The sequence below is a fragment of the Pagrus major genome, chromosome 23 (assembly GCF_040436345.1).
Source record: "Pagrus major chromosome 23, Pma_NU_1.0".
In the NCBI taxonomy this organism is placed as follows: domain Eukaryota; kingdom Metazoa; phylum Chordata; class Actinopteri; order Spariformes; family Sparidae; genus Pagrus; species Pagrus major.
In genome coordinates this window covers 1,850,774-1,872,204 of record NC_133237.1, presented here as the reverse complement: position 1 = coordinate 1,872,204, position 21,431 = coordinate 1,850,774, and the positions used below count along the sequence as shown (strand labels likewise).

General features: G+C 38.3%; 1 protein-coding gene across 1 annotated transcript in view; it reads right to left on the bottom strand.

The window, feature by feature from the left end:
• pdxdc1 (pyridoxal-dependent decarboxylase domain containing 1) overlaps positions 1-19,541 on the bottom strand; it is a 40,775-nt gene extending 21,234 nt beyond the window's left edge. The window contains exons 1-13 of the mRNA XM_073494440.1: positions 19,403-19,541; positions 17,449-17,579; positions 17,138-17,206; positions 14,717-14,800; positions 14,038-14,187; positions 12,922-13,111; positions 12,059-12,127; positions 11,894-11,972; positions 9,347-9,431; positions 8,926-8,974; positions 6,801-6,902; positions 6,429-6,554; positions 4,753-4,803 (exon numbers count right to left, since the gene is read on the bottom strand). Of these exons, the coding sequence (XP_073350541.1) occupies positions 4,753-4,803; positions 6,429-6,554; positions 6,801-6,902; positions 8,926-8,974; positions 9,347-9,431; positions 11,894-11,972; positions 12,059-12,127; positions 12,922-13,111; positions 14,038-14,187; positions 14,717-14,800; positions 17,138-17,206; positions 17,449-17,522 (1,128 nt within the window). The 5' untranslated portion in view covers positions 17,523-17,579; positions 19,403-19,541. The remainder of the gene's footprint in view (positions 1-4,752; positions 4,804-6,428; positions 6,555-6,800; positions 6,903-8,925; positions 8,975-9,346; positions 9,432-11,893; positions 11,973-12,058; positions 12,128-12,921; positions 13,112-14,037; positions 14,188-14,716; positions 14,801-17,137; positions 17,207-17,448; positions 17,580-19,402) is intronic.
• Positions 19,542-21,431: the final 1,890 nt, after the last annotated feature.

The window sequence follows — 21,431 nt, the reverse complement described above, 5'->3', positions numbered from 1 at the left end:
TAGGGTTTCTCCTCTCCAGGCCTCTCCTGGTGACCAGGCCAAGGGGCAGAGGTCAGTGAAGAGGGGTAATGTTAGTTCACTACTGTCATCAAAAGTATATAACCACAAGAGGAACCCAGTAGTAGATGAGACTCAAAAAAGACCCAGGAGTTAACAACTGGCACATCTAAAACAGAAAACTGAAGGTTTAAGAAGTCCACACCAGGAACCCACACATAAATAATAAGATGTTTTCAACCAAGCAGGAAGAATAGACAAGGCAAACTAAAGATCACTGGATGAGTCATAACAAACTCTAGCAGTTGTTGTTTAGAGGAAAAGTAGCATCCATTTTGAACAAAACTGATAAAAAACTTAAAGAGGAGTCCAAGACTTTTCAAAAACTATGAAGGATTTAAGACAGTCCTAAAGCAACTGAGGTTAGACTGAGACTAGATAGTACAAATACAGATAGATACAAAAGACTGCCATCAATGCCACAGACCTGGTCTATTGGATCCCAAATAAATGCACACATCATTCACTACACTGATAACAGAGAATTAGTGGCAGTTATTATAGCTGCATTTAAAATTATTTAAAGTTACATGAAACACAATATGGGTTGCTTTGGACTAAAAGATGTGTGGGGATATTCCAAGCACCTGTAAGTGGAAAATGACCCAGGGGCAGAACCAGAACATGCTGTAGGGAGGGAGTATATGGAGAGTATATCCCAATAGGCCTGAGCATGTCACAATGAGCCGAAGGACATGGTTTAACAAGCTGATGTTTAGCAGGTATAATGTTTACCACGTTCACCATTTAGTTGTTATTAACACAACATGTCAGACAGACAGACATTGTTAGAGCCTCAGCATTACCTCGCCAACACAACTTATGCCTTGTTTATCAATGAATCAGTAAAAAGGTCTTTAGTCTGCATTGCTCTAAATCAGTGTCATTACTTTTATTATTTCAAATTGCAATGAATCAGGTTCACTCTTGGTTTTGAGCAATAAACTATTTGTTTTTCATGATGTTAAAAATATGCTGAAGTTGACTTACAACATCTTGAACAGCTGCACTGATGTCATCTACACTTGCAGTTTTTTGGGCCATTTTTTTGTCATTATTTGCAAGATGGCCAAGAAGCCCACAAAGCTCCAACAGGCTCAGTTGATTTTCCAATCTTGCAAGGCAGCTGGATTTGCGTGATCATGTGATCGTGTGATCATGTGATCTCCCAACTTCAAGTCGTAAGGCATCAAACTATGCGTTTATGGCCAGACACACAGCGGTTTGTACCAATCAGCATCCTATGGGAAACTACTGGGTTCTGGGCTTGGTTTATGGTGTGACAATCAGCAAAGAAGTGACTGCTTATTTGGAAACAACAATTGCATCTCCTCAAGAGGTTTGCGTAGCTGCTATTACCCGTAGTTAGCCCATGGTAAAAGGTGTTAGACAGATGGTTTGTCCAATCACCTGCCAAGTAGTTTTTGAACTGCCAGAACTCATTCGGTCAGTCATACTTTCAACCCCCTCATTCTCAATGCAGGTGTCCCCCAGGGTTGTGTACTTAGCCCCCTGCTATGCTTTTAGTACACAACTGTGTGGTCAGAAACAACTCCAACTCAATCGTCACGTTTGCTGATTAGAGGAGTGACACCAACAATGATGAGACCTACCTGGAAGTGGGGGAGCTATAACTATGGTGCAAGAGCAACAACAATCAGCCACACTGAATGTCAACAAAACCAAGGAGCTGGTTGAGGATTTTGGGAGGAAGCAAAAGAGGAACTACACACCCCGGACAATTGACGGTACTCTTGTGGAGAGGGTGAGCGACAAAGACTTTTTGCCAACAAGTCAATGCCTTTACCACCTCAGACCGCTTAAGAAATTCAGTCTCTCTGGGAAGCCGAAGGACCCTCTAACACGGCATCACCAAATGGTACTTGGATTGTTTTTTTAAAATAAGTAATGAGATGCAACAGCACATGACACATTCATTTATTATTCATGACCCTTGCATTTCTTCCAAAGGCAACAAAACAATAATGAGTGTGGAGAGGCATTCCCTGAAGTACCTCAAAGAACATGCCTGAGTGGTCCACATCCTAAACAATTAGGAAGAAGTGAACAGTCCATCAGCCAATGGAGACCCAAATATCGCTGAGCTGATGTGAGTGAAGGGAAATGGTCAGGAGTGACAGGAAGAAAGAAAAGGAAGAGAAGGGAGGACAGATCAGGGAAGGGGAAGGGGGGCTAATGGAGACAGGCAGCGGCTTGGTCCCACCTACAATAGAGAGCATGAGAGAGCCCAGAACGTCCCGCAGTGAGGCACCGGAGATGGGCGGAATCGGCGACACCACGCCCTGGAACCAAGGCAACCCACACTAACTACAGCTATACACACATACAGAAAAGACTCACACATCGACCTGCAGCCGTATACACATTCATATCTGACTAGCACAGTGGTACTTAATACTCAAACTGCAGCATCTTCACAGTGAATGTGGCTGACTGTGTTGAAGCTGAATTTCTTCATTCTTTTACCTTTACTGTGAGTTTGAGTACCACTGTGTGATGATTTTGTTCCCCAACACTCTGATTGTTCACTGCATCTGGATTACAGTAGCATTAATGTATAATGCATCTAACCCCAGCCACTTTCCTGAGGTGAATTTACATCACATCTCAGTGCCTTTAGTGGATGCCAGTGAACAAGCCTTTAAACCAAGTCAGTACCCCGGAGACTGTTCCAGTATCATCACAACTCTGGTTTTACCATGGTCAAAGCCTCGACGAGAGATATCTCTGTCTCAAGCGCATCCTATAAACACAAGCAGGTGTTGTCTTTGAATAGCTGGAGGTCATTTCTACATGTGTTCACATATGCTGCTCTTGAGTTCAAGTCATTAGAAAAGGTCTAAACAGAAACAAAGGCATCTAGTTTCATGATGGTGATTAACAATAATGAGCTGTGTGGGTTGTCTCATATCATCTCATATCATGAACCCCATCATAGTTTAACAAGAGCTTATCTAGCCAATTTCTGTTGACCACTGATATGCTTTAGCCTTGAAACAAACTAATATTTACCCCCAGCTGCTGACAGAAGACTAAGGAGAAATGTCCACTGCTGTAGCAGAAAAATAAAAAAAACCTGTCGATAAACCTTTATAATAACCATTATAAGTGAATGGTAAATGTATTCATTCGTTCATTGAACTTTAGTTCATAGTTATTTGACTGTTAATAAACAATGAACTGCTTTGTCAACCATTTCTTAAACAATTGTTAATTCTAAAGTTGCAACTGTTGTTCATAATACTTTGTACATGGTTAATAAATACTGTGTAGTTCATCTATAAAACATTAACTTTACAACTGATGTTTATAGGTTTTTTTTAAGAATTTCATTGTTTGTTAACAGTGAAATAACTGTTAACTCAAGTTTAATTAACTTTAAATTCACCATTTATTAATGGTGGTTATGTTACCAATGTAATGTAATCAACTATACTCATCTACTTTAGGGTTCCCACACTGTCTTAAAGATTCAAGGACTTTCCCAAGACTTTCCAGGCCCAATTCCCTCCCTTCCCTCCATTCTTGCTTATAACACATAAATTCAAGCAGTTTCAGTGACCAATGTCCATTTATGTATGTTTTCAAAAACTTTCAAGGCCATGATTTTTCCTCTCATATTCACAAACTTCCAATGATTTCAAAGACTGAAAAATAAAATCTGGAGCACTAGCTCATTTTGTTAATTATTTCAAGGCCTGCATAATATTGCTATCATATTCTGGTTGGAATATGAAACATATCTGGTAGTTTAAATAACTTTACAGTGAGCTGAACATTCTTCACATCCTTTTATGTGTTTTCTACTATCAATATCTGAAAATATTTCTCAAGTAACTTATGTTTATCTGTACAGTATCAGTATTGTATTTCATGGCTTTATCCAACTTTACCTTAGTTTTTAATGTATCATACATTAACATATGTTCAGTTGTAGCTGAGTAGATATTTTCCTCAGAATATCATTCAAATATTAGAGTGACTGTCAGTGTGTGCATCAAAGACGCTACTGCACTATCACATGGTAACACTGTAGCACCCACAGCAGGATCGACACACCCAGCAATGCAGGCCATTACCACCAGTTTACCACAATGAAACTAGAAGCCAGAGTCAGATATCAGAACAAATTTGAGAATGATGTTTTGTATTATGGCTGTTATTTCATAACATTCTTTCTTCCATATTCATTCTTTGATTATCATACCCAAAATGTCCTAGTTTTAGTTGAGATGAACAGTTTCATGAAGGTTGAGCTTTTTCATAAGGTATGTAGTCAGCCTATTAAAATCAAGCAGAACTATCTGTAGTGTCAGTGCTGTGAAGAATTGACTGCAGCACTACTACATACACCAATCAACCACAACATTAACATTGTTGTGACTCATCGGTGTATAGCAAAATCAAATATTCACAACATGAGTGTACGATATTTTTCGATATCTTGTATCTAGTTACAAAACAGTATATGCACATACAATACTATCAAAGTGTCATTTTTCAATAACTTTCCTCACAGAGGGGTATCTTTGACTTGCCGCTGTCTTCCTGCTACTGTGTGTGTTCTCGCCAAAACTGACAAAATATCTGAAGCCTTACCCGAAAGCCTGTTCAGTTTTCATTATGGTATACATTGTGTTACATTTTATGGCAGAACATAAAGAGATCACCTACCGATGTTTTAATGGAGGCCAGAGTTTTAAGCTTCTGCAGGAGTTGCTGGCTCTAGAGTGGAGAGAGATAAAGATGAAATGATATATTTTCCAAAAAATACCTTTAAATTGCCTCCATAATATGAGACTCATATACCAAATTTTATTTATTAAATATTTAAATAAATTTTAAAGGAATAGTTGTATTTTTGGGGGATGGGGGGAGGGGGACGGACGGACAGACAGACGGACACACACACCTTTTTGCTTTCTTCTGATTAGATCCACACCAATCATGTGTGTATAATGTGTTGACTGAATGGTTAGCCTAGTTTAGCATAAAGAGTGGAAGAGGGAAATTGTCTAAATTTTAAAAAAATGACCCACAAAATGTCACACAAACAGTAACATAAAAACTACAATTTGTGGTTTTAGGAGGAGGTACATCTAGACAAACTATGGATGTAGACAACAGTGAATCCATCCACCTAGCAATTCTGTGCAATGTCTCTGGGATGTCTCTTGGTCTCTGGTACCAAACCTGGCAACCTCCCTGTCACAGCAAGTTTCCAGAAAGCTGAGAACCTTCACTGCACTGCTCTGGTGAACTACTAAGAAAAAGTTCCAGCACATAACTCTTCCTAATTAACACACTGTATATAATTTGTCTCATAAGTCTGTACATAAACAGACAGAAATGAAATTAAAATGACAGTTTGTGGTTTAGGGGGAGCTCAAGAGGAATTCAGTATTTTTAGGTCCGTACGTTTACATATTTTGGTGTGTAAATGACTACAAAATGGTACAAAATGTTTTTGAATTGGTTCAGTAGATCACCTCAGATGGTGTTCTGTGTTTTTGTTTCTCCACTGACAGGTAAAGATTGCTATTCTAAGTGTCTGACAGCATTGTGGAAAGGATCCCCACAGAGATTAACCTTTTTGCTGAAGAGTTAGACTCTTTTGTTTAATCTGAGACTCCATTTACAGAACCAGTAATTTTATTATTGTACAAAACACTTAATTCAAACGCAATAGAAATAAAATTAAACTCAACAAAACCATTTTGGTCAGTCTTTCCACTGTTCCAGCAATCATCAGTTAGATGTGAAAATACTCTGGCTCTACACGCTGTTTTCCCCCACTGCTTCTCTGATTTCTGACTCTCTCTTGCTACTCTCCCGATATATTCACATGTAACACGGTGAACACGGTGTATTACGACAGAATTGGAGGTTGTGATTGTTGAAACAGTGGAAAGACTAAACAAGATGGTTTGGTGAGTTTTATTTTATTTCTGTCGAGTTTGTATTCTGATGTGTTTTTTACGATGATAAAATTGCAGTTTCTGCAAATGGAGTCTGGTGGATTTGGCAAGAGCAACATAGCGGCCGTTTCTGGTTAAACAAAAACAGTCTTATTCTTTAACAAAAAGGTTTATCTCTTTGGGGATCCTTTTCTTAATGTTATCCGACACTTAGAATAACAATCTGAGCCTGTCAGTGGCAAAAACAAGCACTCTAGGTGGACATACTGTACTTATATGGTTGAAGTTGCCTACGAGGAATACGTTGCAGATGCCAGCTGAGGGGATCAAAAAGACCAATTTCAAAACTTTTTGTACATATTAATAGATTATACACATTACCACACCAAAATATGTAAAAAATAATGTAAATCTCATTTCAGTGGTGCTCACCAGAGCGGCGGCATGTTTGATCTTTTGGACAATTCCATTGTGACCAAGGTACTGCAGGGAAAGCCAGAGGGGAAGCGCACGCAGCTTCGCCACCGGCTGGCTGGAGGTCAAACCCGCTGCCAGAGACTGAGACACAAAGCACAGAGACACAGAGCAGTGAGTCATTTAGAAAAAGACAAAGACACTGGCCATGAGGAGCTGGACAGAATATAGCTAAACTTAATAAAATTAAGAAGTGTTTGTTAAACTAAAGAGTAAATCAGTCTGACTGTAAGCAGAAATGAACATTTCCTCAGCTATCATCGGGTGACCAAGAGTACCAACATATGACAAATACCAGAAACACATATTGAATCAATCATATGAGCGTACCAGTGCAGGGTCTTCATGTCTGTAGAGGGTGACAGCAGTTACAGCGGGCAATCCCAGCCACTGACCTGGTGTCAGTGTCATACTGTCACTTCTGTTGGCTGCCTGGAGGTAAGAGAACCATGTACACAGATACACACACGTCACAAGAGAAAGTCAAAATGAGATGGCATCTCCTGGGTGTCTACCTTCCACAATAAAAGCGGAGACAGTAACACTGGGACAGATGGCTCAGAAGATGGTAGGTGTGGAGGAGCGGAGACTCAAATGCTTTAACTTCTAACACTTCATCTCACCCAAAATCCAGAATTTTTCCCTGTTCACGTAATGGATGTTCTTCGAAAAAATCATGTGGAAACTTCTATTAACTTGCAATGAAAAACAGTCTTAACAGGTATATGTACATATACAGTTGCAATCAAAATTATTCAACCCCCACTGCAAATTAGGTTTATTGGCAAAATGTACAAACTAGCAGCTGTTTGCAATAAACAAATCAAACAAGAACAATTTAAATAGCTCAACACAACTAATATTACAAGTGGTTTCTCCACATTCAACACAAAATGCCACTTTTAATGACTACTGCAGTCTCAAAATTATTCAACCCCTTCATGACAAGCATCTTTAGTACTTAGTAGAGCACCCTTTTGCTGTTATGACCTGCTGCAACCATGATGCATAGCCAGGCACCAGCTTCTGGCAGCGTTCCTGAGGAATCTTAACCCATTCCTCATGGGCAAAGGCCTTCAGTTCACTAATATTCTTGGGTTTGCGTGCTGCAACCGCCTTTTTCAAATCCCACCAGAGATTTTCAATGGGGCTCAAGTCAGGCGACTGTAATGGCCACTCTAGTATCTTCCAGGACTTCTTCTGAAACCAAGCCTTGGTGGACTTTGGGGTATGCTTGGGATCATTGCCCTGTTGGAAGGTCCAATGACGCCCAAGCTGAAAGTGAAACTCTCGCCAAAATGCAACCTAGGCTTTTTTGTGAAGGAACCCGAGTCAAACCTTCGCGTAAAAGCATAATTACGATGAAAAAGCCACTTTTAAGATTTATCGTACTTTCGTTTTCGGGTCAAAATCATTTTCAATTGCGTGCTAGGGGCAACATTACGGTAGCATCAAAATTGCTATTTTTAAAACACTAAGAAGACTCAACACAACATGAAACTTTGCTCGTAGTATCACCAGGGTCTCTACACATGAACACGAGCATTGAGAACATCGTTTGTGTACATAGAATTTACTAAAAAGAAGGTTTTTTAACAACTCACGCTAGCAGTAGCTTGCTCTGCTCGCCGCCGTTCTGCCAGTCGAGAAGCGGCGGCGGCAGGACGGCAGCGAGTGGAGCAAGCTACTGCTAGCCCTTCATCAATGAGAAGCAAAGAAGAGCCAGGCTGAGGTTTGAAAAAGACTATGAGGATTGGACCATAGAGGACTGGAGTGAGGTCATCTTCTCTGAGAGTCCAATTTTCAGCTTTGCCCAACACCTGGTTGTCTAATGGTTAGACAGAGACCTGGAGAGGCCTACAAGCCACAGTGTCTCGCACCCACTGTGAAATTTGGTGGAGTATCAGTGCATATACATATACACATATACATATTATATATACATATTATTATTATTTTATATATATACATATTCATTTTTCATTTTTTTCACATACTACAGTTTCAAGAAAAAATTTAAATAATCCTTCTTGGGAAAATCTACAGTCAAAATAACTGAAAAAGTGACGTTTTAAATAAGCAATTAGTGAGGTTTAGAATAAACATACAAAGAATCACAAAATGCTGAAATTTAGCTCTGAGGGCCAAACAAAAAAAATCATAACTTCAAAAGGATTTGGAGTACAACTATCGGATTTTGCAAGGTCCCATTAATTTTTTTCAAGAAAATCCATGACATGAACTGAGAGGCCCTAGCTGAGTTGGTATGGAATGACCCATAAATGAACACTGTGGATTTTGTCCCTCCTTACCTACACTGAATTTGCTTTAAGAAGAGATCACTTTATGGCTAGTACGGACAGGGGGAACAATTACGACAAATAACCCATTCAATATACATCTAGGCAGGTCAGTATTATTTTAAGATACACTTCTAGCTTTAACATTAGATTACCATGATAGCAGAGGTGACCTGACCCAGTGCCAGGGTTGCCAGGTTGACCCTACAGAAAAAAGCATAACACCATAATACATGTTAATGTGACAGAAAGCTATGAGAACTATATTGGAGTCATGCCTGATAACATGAGGGTAATATTTTCCATCCGATTATTATATTGACGGTGATGCTGCCTGATTGTCAGAAAGTACCATATTCATTCTAAGACATCTACTGTGTCCTGAACTTAATTTTCTACTGTCCGGTCATGTGGTTACATTTGCACTGCTTGAGTGCAAAAACAAAAACTACAGCTGACAGTTTCAAGAAGCAGGGCACATAGCAAAATATGTGTTTATGGTGTGAACTTTTTTTTTTTTACAGTTTCATAAACATTTGCAGAGTATTACATTTAAATTGAAAGAAGTTGACCCACCCCTCCACATGGAGCCACATGCTGTACTGATCACATAGGTCTTTCAGACGAGCCAATTTGTCTGTATGTCCTGCCCCAGGGGTACCTTGGAAAAAACAAAACAAAACAAAAAAAAAACGTTTCATTAAATTACCTAATATTATAATATTAACAGTAGAAAAAGTCTCATCAGTAACTAATTTACTTTATTTTCAACTCTTGTAATGTACCAGATGTTTATAAAGTCCCCTCCAAAACTCTTGGAACAGTGAGGCCAATGAAAACATTTGGGTTTGACATCAAAAGATGAATATGAGACAAGAGAGCAGCATTTCAGCTTTCATTTCCAGGTATTTACACCTAGATCTGTTACAAAACTTAGAAGATAGCATCATTTGTAACAGAACAGCACATTTTTAGGTGAGCAAAAGTATAGGAACAGGTAGACTTAAAATAGGTTAGAGTGAATAATACTTAATATTTAGTTGCAAATCCTTTGCTTGCAATAACTGCATCAAGCCTGCCACCCACTGACATCACCAAACCTTTACATTCTTCTTTTGTGATGCTTCTCCAGGCTTTCACTGCAGCCTCTTTCAGTTGTTGTTTTTGTTTCGGGGGGTTTCTCCCTTCAGTCTCCTCTTTAGCAGGTAAAATACATGCTCAATAGGGTTTAAGTCTGGAGATTGACTTCAGTCTAAAACCTTCCACTTCTTTCCCCTGATGAACTCCTTGGTTGTTTTGGCAGTGTGTTTTGGGTCGTTGTCTTGCTGCATGATGAAGGATCTCCCGATCAGTTTGGTTCCATCTCTCTTTAAATTGGCCGACAAAATGTTTGTAGACTTCTAAGTTTATTTTGCTGCTGCCATCATGTGTTACATCATCAATGAAGATCAATGAGCCCATCCCAGAAGAAGCCATGCAAGCCCAAGCCATGATATTACCTCCATCTTGTTTCACAGAAGAGCTTGTATGCTTGGGATCATGAGCAGATCCTTTGTTTCTCCACACATACGTTTTTCCATCACTTTGGTAAAGGTTAATCCTATCTCATCAGTCCATAAAACTTTGTCCCAGAATGTCTGAGCCTTGTCTCTGTACTTTTTGGCAAATATCTATTAGGCCTTCCCATTCTTATTGCTAATGACTGGTTTGCATCTTCTGGTGTGGCCTCTGTACTTTTGCCTTCAAGTCTTCTGTGAATGGCTGATTGTGATACCTTCACTCCTGCCCTCTGGAGGTTGTTGGTGATGTCACTGACAGTTGTTATAGGGGTTTTCTTTACAGCTCTCACAGTGTTTTGTCATCAACTGCTGATGTTTTCCTTCATCTACCAGTTCAACATCTGTTGCTGAGAACACCAGTGGTTCATTTCTTCTTCAGGACATTCCAAATGGTTGTACTGGCTATGGCCAATGTTTGTGCAATGGCTCTGATTGATTTTTTATCTTCTCTCAGCTTCAAAATTGCTTGCTTTTCTCCCATAGACAGCTCACTGGTCTTCATGTTGGTTTCACCTGTTTAACTATAAATGCAGTCTGCAAAGGCAAAACTCAAAGCTGAAACTGAGAGTAGACATTCAGCGCTATTTATTGTTTGAATAATCAATATAATAGGACACACCTGGGCAACAAAAAATACCTGTCAGTCACATGTTCCAATAATTTTGCTCACTTGAAAAAAAACAAATGATGCTATCTTCTAAGTGTTTTAACAGATTTAAATGTAAATACCTGGAAATGAAAGCTGAAATGCTGCTCTCTTGTTTCATATTCATCTTTTGATGTCAAACCCAAATGTTTTCAGTGTACAGCCAAAATAAAGGAATTGGCCTTGCTGTTCCAATAGTTTTGGAGGGAACTGTATAGTGAAAAGTGTACTGTAGTGTAATATAGATTTTATAATACATATCAATTCTGAATATTTGAAACGGGTTCAGTACTCGTTTTTCTACACCATCTATGCACAGGTATCATCTACGCTTTCTCACTTTCTCCGATAGCGAGTTGACACACACACACACACACACACACACACACACACACACACACACACACACACACACACACACACACACACACACACACACACACACACACACACACAGTTGAGCCCAAGCAGCATGGATTTTTTAAATGTATTTTTGCTGTGTTTTTTTAAAGGTGCACTATGTAGCTTTGGGGAAGTAATTTTAATGAGAAGATTGTTTCTGCCTAAACAAACTAAATAAACAAACTCTCTTTTTTTTCATGACTGAATAAACTGAATAAACAAACTGACCTTAAAGGACAACACATTTTATACTGTTTTACTTTGTTTATATGTGGCAGACCCTGCCACCTTTCCGGCTTCCGACAGTGAATGGCGACCTTGTTTTCCTCTGAGAACAGCTTGTTTAGTCAGTTATAGAAAAAAATTAATATTTCTGAGTTTGTATTATTACCTCATTAATATTGTTGATATTAAAAATCTGAGTTTGAATTTCTTCTCCAAAATTACAGTGTCCCTTTAAACTAAAATGTGTTTTCGAAGTAGCAAACTCCTGTCAGGAATAACGGGTGTGATTACCTGCATTGGCAATCAACAACAAAGGAAGCTTCCCAGCTTCTACATCCTCTTTGATTAGTTTATCCAACAATGCAACATCCTGACAATGACAAACAGATTTTGAGTCAAAATTAATTCTTTTGAACAATCAGAAAGTGTGTTTTCAAAATGTTTGGATTCTCCTACCATTTGGTGTTGGGATCCAAAGATGGTATTACATGGGACTGTGCACAGACTAGAGAGAGGCAGGCCAAGCTAATGAGACAGAAACTGACATTAAAATCACTTTCTATTATGTTTGCAATTGGATAATTTACAATAAAATATCTCTAACTACGTAATGCCGAATACCGATCAGTCACATTTTATGTGGCCATATACAGTAAGTACACACACTGAAAGTCTCAGATTTGCCTATACAATATTAATAGTGCTACAAAAAGGTAGAGTCCAACTGATACTTGATTTTTTGGGGCCAGTGTCGATATTAGGGAGCAAAAAATTCCAATGTAGATATATCAGCCTATATACACATTTTTTGAAATGATCCATCAAATGTTATTTAACACTCGTGACAAAGATACGTAACAGAGGCACTCCATTTTTACAGTTTTAACAATAATCAGCACACAGAAAGAGTACACTTCACTCATAATTGAATAATCTTAAATTACCCCAAGCATCTTTTTCTCATCTCATCATCTTTTGTGTTATGTTCTGTAAAAATCATATCGTCATAGGCCATATTGGCCAGTAATATTGGGAAACTGATAAATCAGTCGGGCTCTACCAAGAGGATATTCTAAAATACTTAATTTAGCTGAAATTCAAGAGTAACTCACTCCAGGTAAATATGGAGCCCTGGATGGCATCATTCATTTCATTGAAACCTCTTCATGTTGAATATTTCACAGAGGTACTACAGATTAGATCTGGGATTTGATTAGATTATTTATTTATCTGGGAATATTCACAAGAAATGCTCACAGAGGGGCTTAAATCTTCATCATTAATGTGGTATGTGAGTTTGTGTGTTGCACCCTTCCTACCTGGCTGCACAGATGCTGTCCCAGTCCAGGTCTGCCAGAGGCGCTCTGGTAGATAACTGGCTGTTTGAAGCTGAGGACAGCATAGCCCTCAGAGGCATATTCTTCATATCGGGCATTAATGACCAGCCGACACACTTTGACCAAGCCATCCCTGTCATCCTCATGGAAGTAAGCTGAACCGTTCTCATATCTGAGGGGCAGATTAGATCAGTGTCTTAATATAGAGTACTGAAAGCACAAAGTTACATTAAACAAAAAAGTGTTGAAAAGTGTCGCTCAGAGATATTATAAAGACAGCAAACAACAATAATCTGACAAAATACATTTTTCACTCAAATGCAGCATTTATTATTATTGACATCTTTTATCTAGATTTCACCCATATTTTAACATTAAACCAAACATTTTTTTTGTACAAAAATTTAAAAATAATGAGACCTAGATATATTGCACTGGCAAATGTAACTTCTGGAAGAAATGACTTTAACATATTATGTGGTGGGTGTATGATTAAAATCAAAACAAGCTGGTACCAGAACTCAGGTTTTACAGTAAAGATGTTAAAGACTGATTTCTTTTTTATGAAAACCCCACAAAATCATCTTGAGCTTTTTCTTTTGATAGATTGATCCTTATTTACTCTTTAAACACAACCCAATACTCTGTGTAGTTGTATCTACTACACATGCATATACTGTATGCATATACATACTACATACATACAGATTGTATCAATACAATATATCAACAGAATAAACAAACTAAAATAGATTGATCATGTACACAAAGCATGATGGCATATCAAATAATAATTTAATATTACAGATTTTGAAATAATTCCAAGATTGTTCCAAAGATTCATCTCTTTGACTGAAATGTATATTTTATTTGTCGTGACCCTTACCCTTTTAAACCTCCTTTCAGATAGTAATTGTTTGTATGTGTTGTCCAATATGCACTGTAACTACAATGTCATGTGATGTACACTGGCCCAAATAGACTTCTTCCAATAAGTTTACATTGTGAAAGTCACGGCTGTGAAAGGGTGGATGAAATTTATTTTTTTTTTAGTGTCACAATGCCCACCAAATAACTTGTTTCACTCCCCAGACCTACCTGAACAGTCTGCAGAGCCAGAGTGTGGTGTCAGAAAGAATCCGAGTGGTCAGCTTCCGCAGTCGCTCTCTGTCCAAAACTGAGATGTAGGCTGCAAGGCTGTGACCTAGCAAGGCCATGTGACCCTGTTCTCCCACATTCTGCATCCTACTGGAGACAGCATACAGTAGCCTCATCACACACTTCATACTGAGTTATCTCCTCTATCATTATTTATTTACATGAAGGAGTATCTCTTATCTTATCAGTAAAACTAAATTAGCTTTGTTGTACTGTTATAGTGTTGCTCCTTCCCTCTAGCATCATGCCAGTTTGGGAGTTGTTTTTAAATGATCTGCTTCTCTACAAGAGTCTAAAAGTAGACAAGCACCATGCAGGCACTCTAAATGAATGTGGTTTTTATAATCAGGAACAGTGAGTAGATGACACACCTGACATGACTCAGCTTTTTCATTGTCATGACTTTACACCTATAAGTACTCTCCACAAACATTAGAAATTGCATCATCTTAGTCATAGTTACAATTCATTCTTTATGTTGTGGATTTGGATTCAACATGATGCAGAAAAGTAAATTCAAATAGTCTAAACATGAAATGGTTCACTTGTAACAGTCAAGTTTCAACATGCTGACAGTACTATGCTTATGTAATGTTTCTCACTGATTAATCCGACTTACTGTTGGCTGGGCTTGTCCTCTTCCTCCTCCTCTTCATGTATGAGGTTGTGAACAAGGTGCAGTATAGCAGCAACATCCTGACCACTGCACAGGAAACACAAAGAAAAAAATGATCAGCTTCAGCTCTTCAGGTTTTCTCAAAAAAACTTCAACCTGTGGCCATAATTTCCACAATTCATACAAGATATGAGCATCCAAACAACTCATCCTCTCTCACTAAATGCACCTATCCAAGTAACCAGACTTAGACATATTGCTCATTGAGATAGGAACTGACAAGAGAGCCATTCAGTCCGCACTGACTCCAATGTTAAAAATGTCATGAGGAGAACATAAACTTAAACATTTTAGAATTGCTGTATCTCCAACATTTGTGACAATACAAACAAATATTTCCTAACGATTTGTTCAGCAGAGTCAGCTAACTATGTTAGTCTCTAAATATGAACACACTTTAAATAATAAGGATCAGATTGAGTGCTGTGTCTAATGTTAACATTACTGACCTACAAGGGACTTAGTTAAAGGAGTTGATTATTGAGTGTCATTCCTACCTCTTCAAATACTGATGATTTGGGTTGGCCGCCAAGCGGACCTGAGGACTCAATATTTGTTGAGTTGGGAATGAGACTCAAAAGTCAACTTTCTTACAAATTGGACTTTCAACTGTGGTGCATTCAGTTGTGGTAAGAAAATTAGATGCAATTAAAAGTTTAGGAGAAGCTAGTAATTGGGCCTTACTTTACTTCAAATACTGAAGACACTGTTGTTTTCTATATATGTAAAAAAAAAAAAAAACGTACTTCTTTGCCCCAGCTGTCAGAGTATAATTCATCAATCATGGTAATACATTTGGATTTGGTTTAATTAGTTTCTATTTAAAATGAACTGCTCCGAGTGGTGTCAGTGATCTCTATACAGCACTTGGCTTTAAATATGCTGGGAAAATTTTATTGGCCAACTTGAGAAGACTTTAAAGGTACTCTGTGGAGTTTATGACATCTTATATAGAGCAATGTTTTCCTGTTTGGTTTGCATCCTGTGCATTTGCACGAGGACAAACACATGGACAATTCACACACATCCCTGCCACTGACAGTGCCCTAACAGTTTCATGCCTAACCCTAACACTAACCCACTGATTGGTTGTGGAAAAGTCTAATAAAAGATGATGTTGTGTTGGATAATGGAAATTAAAGAATCCAGTGTCTTTGGAGCTAAAAGTCAAGGTATCTCGGACTCTGCTGCTTTGATTTTAACCATTCTTTCTTAATCCTGTCTCTCACAAGTGTGCCAAAATCCTGGAAAAGCAAATCTAAATTGCCGGAGATCCCTTTTAAGAGTCATTAAACACAAAATTAAAAAACAAATTTACTAAATCTCACACTGCACTAAAAACAGAAGATTTGCAGGGTAATTAAAGAGACATTTCCCCCATATAGAGGCTATTTTGTGGTTTAAATAAATGACTACAGTAAGTGAGTATACTATACTTTGGAGTTAAGTCTAAATCTAAAGTCACATAAAAATATTCATCTTTACTCTTTAAACCAGTTGTTGATTGGTTGCTTACTACTACTTCTCTAGTTGGTTAGTGAACCAGAAACAAGAAAAAAATCCTCAGTCAGTGAATATTCTAAATTTGAATATATTATCAAATTGTAAAAAAAAACAAAAAAAAAACAGACATTGGATTGTGAAAATATAATATCTGATTGTGGAAAAAGACCGCCTGCTTTTTTTCACCTATTTTCCTGCACGTTGGTTAGACATACATTGAAGTTCTGACAGTTGGCATGCAATATCTATCTATTTATCTCATGTTAATTTTGAAGGGAAAAGTGTGTAGCATAACCTGCCACACACTACAGCATTTATAGCCCAAGCTAATCAAGCTAACTTGCAATGCCCGTCCTGAGATGGCCCTTTAAAATACATAAAACTCAACAAATACTGTACATTAAGTACAGTGGAAATACAATCACAGCAAAAAATATGAACAAGAATAGTTTTCCATTAGTCTTCGATCAAGCAGTGCTTGAGCATTATACAGTCTGCCTTGAGTTTGAAAGATACAAAAATTGTATAAAAAAGTAGCCATTGTAATATTGTCACTGGCCTCGACTCTGCTTTCTACAGTTTTGTTTTCCGGCGCCTTAGTAACATCGAAAGTGATATACCAGAAAGAAGAAAACACAGAAAGGCAAACTTGTCTACTGGCAATGGGAAATTTGTCGATCACATATTATCAGCGGGATCACCAGCTTTTAAAAACCTGCATGTATGCACTAATCTCTGTGTAAAAATGGAATTAAAAAAACATATAAACAATTAACTTTAAATTCCAACCCAACCTGATTACATGTGCGTCTGTATCTGTATGTGTGTGTGTGTGTGTGTGTGTGTGTGTGTCTCTCTTACTCCCCCTGCAGAGGTCCAGGGATGCTGCTTCTGCTGAAGCGTTGCCTCTCTGTTCCCACCTCCAGCTCTCTAAATAGATGCACAACACAAAGAGAGATGTCAAGATGATCTAATGGTGTATAATACAATGTTGACTTCATTCGCTCCTTGGTTAAAAATTCAAACTAAAATGGACTTAAAGATGCTTTATTAGTTTTGCTAGCTTGCTCCCACATTCACTGACAGCACAGAATCATCAGAGAGTCATTGTTTTTCCAGCTGTCACATTAGATGCTTGTTGAAAAGGTATAATAGTACTACTCTACTCTTACCTCTGTCCATCTCCCAAGATTCTCATGGCTTCACTCAGATTCTTGCCCACTTGAGTCAGCGTGGAGTCCACCATCGTCTATGGTGATTGTGGTGTATGTGTCTGTGTGTGTGAGAGAGGTGTGTGCGTGTGCTGGGAGAGAATTAAAGAGAATATTAGGAAAAACATTTCAAAATCAGTCATTACAAACACTGCAACACAAGTGAGTGTGTGTGGATGCAATACAGAATTTAATGACACACACATTTAGATGCAATGATATTGTTTTCACAGCATACACTTATATATAAAAACATATAAAATGTGAGTCTATCAAGGTCAAATAAAGTCTTCATTGTTTGCTACATGAAGCAAATCTACATGCAGACATTGAGAGTGAAAACTGAGCCATAAAAAGAACAAAGTATAGCTAGTTAGTTATCTATAGAGGGCACAACCCAAGAGTCTGTTCTGTCTGAACAGGCTGCATAGATCATCACTTACAGTAAACACACTTATCCTGTGATACACACCAATTAAAGCCTCCACTATTTCAAGGCCTGAAATTAACCCATCAATTGGACTTTTCAGTTTTTGACAGCAGAAATACAGCAGCACACTCTAAATGTCCCAAAGAAAAACAGGCCCTGCCCCCGAGTTCCCACTCTGCCTGTAGCCTTTACATGATGATATCACAGATTTTTAAATCACTTTTCTCAGCTTGAGGGAAGTTCAACAATTATAAAACCTCAAATGTGACATGACATGTTACGCTCTCTTCTTTTTCTTTTATTGTATTTTGTTTTTAAAAATTGCTGCCTTTCAAAAACAGAAATAATACAGTAGCCAGATAATACATATAAGTCATAAAAAGGCAGGTCTCTTTTTATACAAAAATAATGTTAACATCATCACCTTGGTGTAGCAGAGCCTTCACCGTTAAAAAAAATGGGATGCTTTAAACCATGGTGAGATTAGTTAATCACTGCATCCTTAAATCCAAGATGGCCGACTTCCTGTTGGGCAAAATATTCCTAATATGTTCTTTATGATGAGAGCAATGATCCCACTAAAATCAAAGCACCTTTATCCTGACAGTGGGGACAGTGTCAGGGGCCCAGTCACTGCAGAACTTTGCAATTTACGCCAGTTTTGAAGTCTGTGCTGGTTTACATGAATTTTTGAGCATCCTAAGTGTTCAAATGTTTCCACTGCAGAATAATAACCATCTCTATGAAAACAATAGGTTCAACACAGCTTCTTGCTGTTTTATCCTATGTGTCAACATATTGGCATTCTGTATGGTCTGTTTGTTTGACCTCTTTTTGCTGTGCAAATTAAGATTATCATACTATCATTATTATTATTATTATTATTATTATTATCATTATTATCATTATTATCATCATTATTATCATCATCATCATCATCATTATTATTATTATTATTATTATTATCATTATCATTATCATTATCATCATCATCATTATTATTATTATTATTATTATTATTATTATTATCATTATTATTATTATTATCACTACAGTTATTGCAGTGCCTCTACTACCCTGTTACAGTTGTCAGGTGTTTTTTTATATATATATTTTGCTATATCAACGACACTGACTATGTCTTATTTACATTTTACATGGCTTCATATCAAGTACGTGGCACAGTTTTGGCAGGTGCACTGCTGATGTCATTAATAGGAGGATCCTCTGACAGTCCATCGGGCTGCCGTCTCCTCCTCGCCTGGTGCACCCGCAATGTCAGCAGCTGTCTCTCAGCGGACACACTGAAGGCGAAGAGCAGCAGCAATGTTACGCTGAAAACGGACGTTTCATACAAGTGTCCTCACAGCCAGCAGGTCACAAAGCACCACAGAGCAGCGAGGAAGCGGTGTGTTCGCTGCCTGTCACTGGGCTGACACAGAGGGTTAGCAAAAAAACACACAACACAGACCAAGCTCTCCTTACCGTCACTGCACACAGCGGACAGCCCGGCCGCCTCTGCTTGTGGAGGGGGATACAGAAAGTCTGTGGGGAGAAAACGTCGCGGGGCGCCTTCACAAGTCGTCTGGAAGCGTGTTGAGATAGTGAATTTGACACGTCTGTCCTGTTCCGGCTTCCTTCTGTACTCGGCTGCCTGAACCGGACAGTTTACTTCCTGGATTGGCGACGTGCCTTCCACGCTGGCAGCGCCGACGTCACGCTCTGGCAGACTACTGGTCAGTCAGGTGACGACGGCCGAGGTTTATTTTTGTTCTTTTACCATTAATTTAAAGTGTTCATGAGGATGACCAGCAGCAGCACCAGTATATACACCAGAGTATACATTCATAGCGTAATTTAACCTAATAGCATATTAATATTTATTTATTTATTTATAGCTCATCATGGCCAATTCATGACTAGCAAGGTAAAAAATAAAAAAATAATAATAAAAACAGGAGATATAAGAATGGAAACAATGAGTGAACTGAGTTTGATCTTTACAGCAGTACATAATAATAATAATTATAAACTCTGTCAGGGTCCAGCAGTGAGAGAGGAGCTATACAGACTGAAGTGACTCCTGCTGTGTTCAGGTGGTGTCTTACACATTAAAGCATCTGTCATAATAATCAAAGTAGTAAACAATCATGGGGACCAGTTTTCTTAATTATGAGTTGCTATTAGTTCTGATATTTTACTTTAATACAATTTTTTTTCTAATTTGTACTTTTTCTTTTAGAGGCAATTTCAATGCAGGACTTGTACTTGTTATGGAGTATTTTTATATCACAGTATCGCTGCTATACTTCATTAATTTCTTTGCAACCTCCATTAGAAAGTATACTGGCTTAGTTAAGTATGACTTTTTAAATGAGTTGTCAAGAAGTCGTTAAATTGTGTGCACCCGAGGAACCACATGCAAATTCCAAAGAAAGGGCACTACACAAACATTAATCTGCCTGTCTGAGATCTGGTCCTAACACAAAGACAAACTCATAAATGTATTTGCTCTTAAACATGCCAGGTGTCCCAGCTCAGCAGGTGACTCCGAATAAACAATTCAGTTACTACACTGGATAAAGCTGCTCTGTGAGATAATACACTGTGGCTGAAAGGGTTACAGTATATTAGATTGTGTAACCCTGCAACACCCCCCCTTTATGTTTGTGTTAAATGTTCATTTTAGATTTTAAGGCTAAAGGTTAAAATGAGTGCCCCTATTTAGGTGTGTGGAAGCTTTTACTACCAATATTATAGTGATACAAAGCTGGCTGAACATTGGCAAAGTTCTCTTTTAAGTCCATAACACTTTTCTGTGAAGTAGGCTACAAATAATAAATGTGTTACAATCACAAACCAAACTGTGCAGGCTGGATAAAGTTCACTTAAATTTCAGGCTGCAGATGACCTGATTTACTGTCAAAAATATTAGTTTTTTGTCACCTTAAATATGGCTACTAAAGGTCTCCTTTAAAATATCCAGTGGTGTCATATTTACAGATGTTGTGACGCAGATCTGACCTGCGGTCAAGGTTAAAGGACGGTGGTGCCGAGTCAACTTGTCAACTTTTACAGAGGAAATAGAATAGAAAGCATCCTGACTGGCAAACTGGCATAGTTCCTGCACGGCCCAGGACAGGAAGGCTCTACAGTGGGTACAACATCACTGGTACCCATCTCCCCATCTTTCTTACTCATTCACACTCTGAGTCTGTGTCCTGCATATGGCTCCCCCCTGATTGTAACAACAGCAGCATTGAAATATATGTGAATAAGGTATTGACAACTTCACAGGGAATACAAACTTCATGGGAATAGACAGTATGTGTACACTCACAGGTTCAGAGAGCATCTCCAGTGGCTACCTCTCCTATATTCAGACCTTCTGATCACATGACTTCAGATAGGGGTTTTATTCAGTGCAACCACAAATGTAACTTACATTAAAAGGAGACAATGATGGCGGGGAAAACATATTCTCAAACATATTTTTTATTTATTTAAAGAGTCT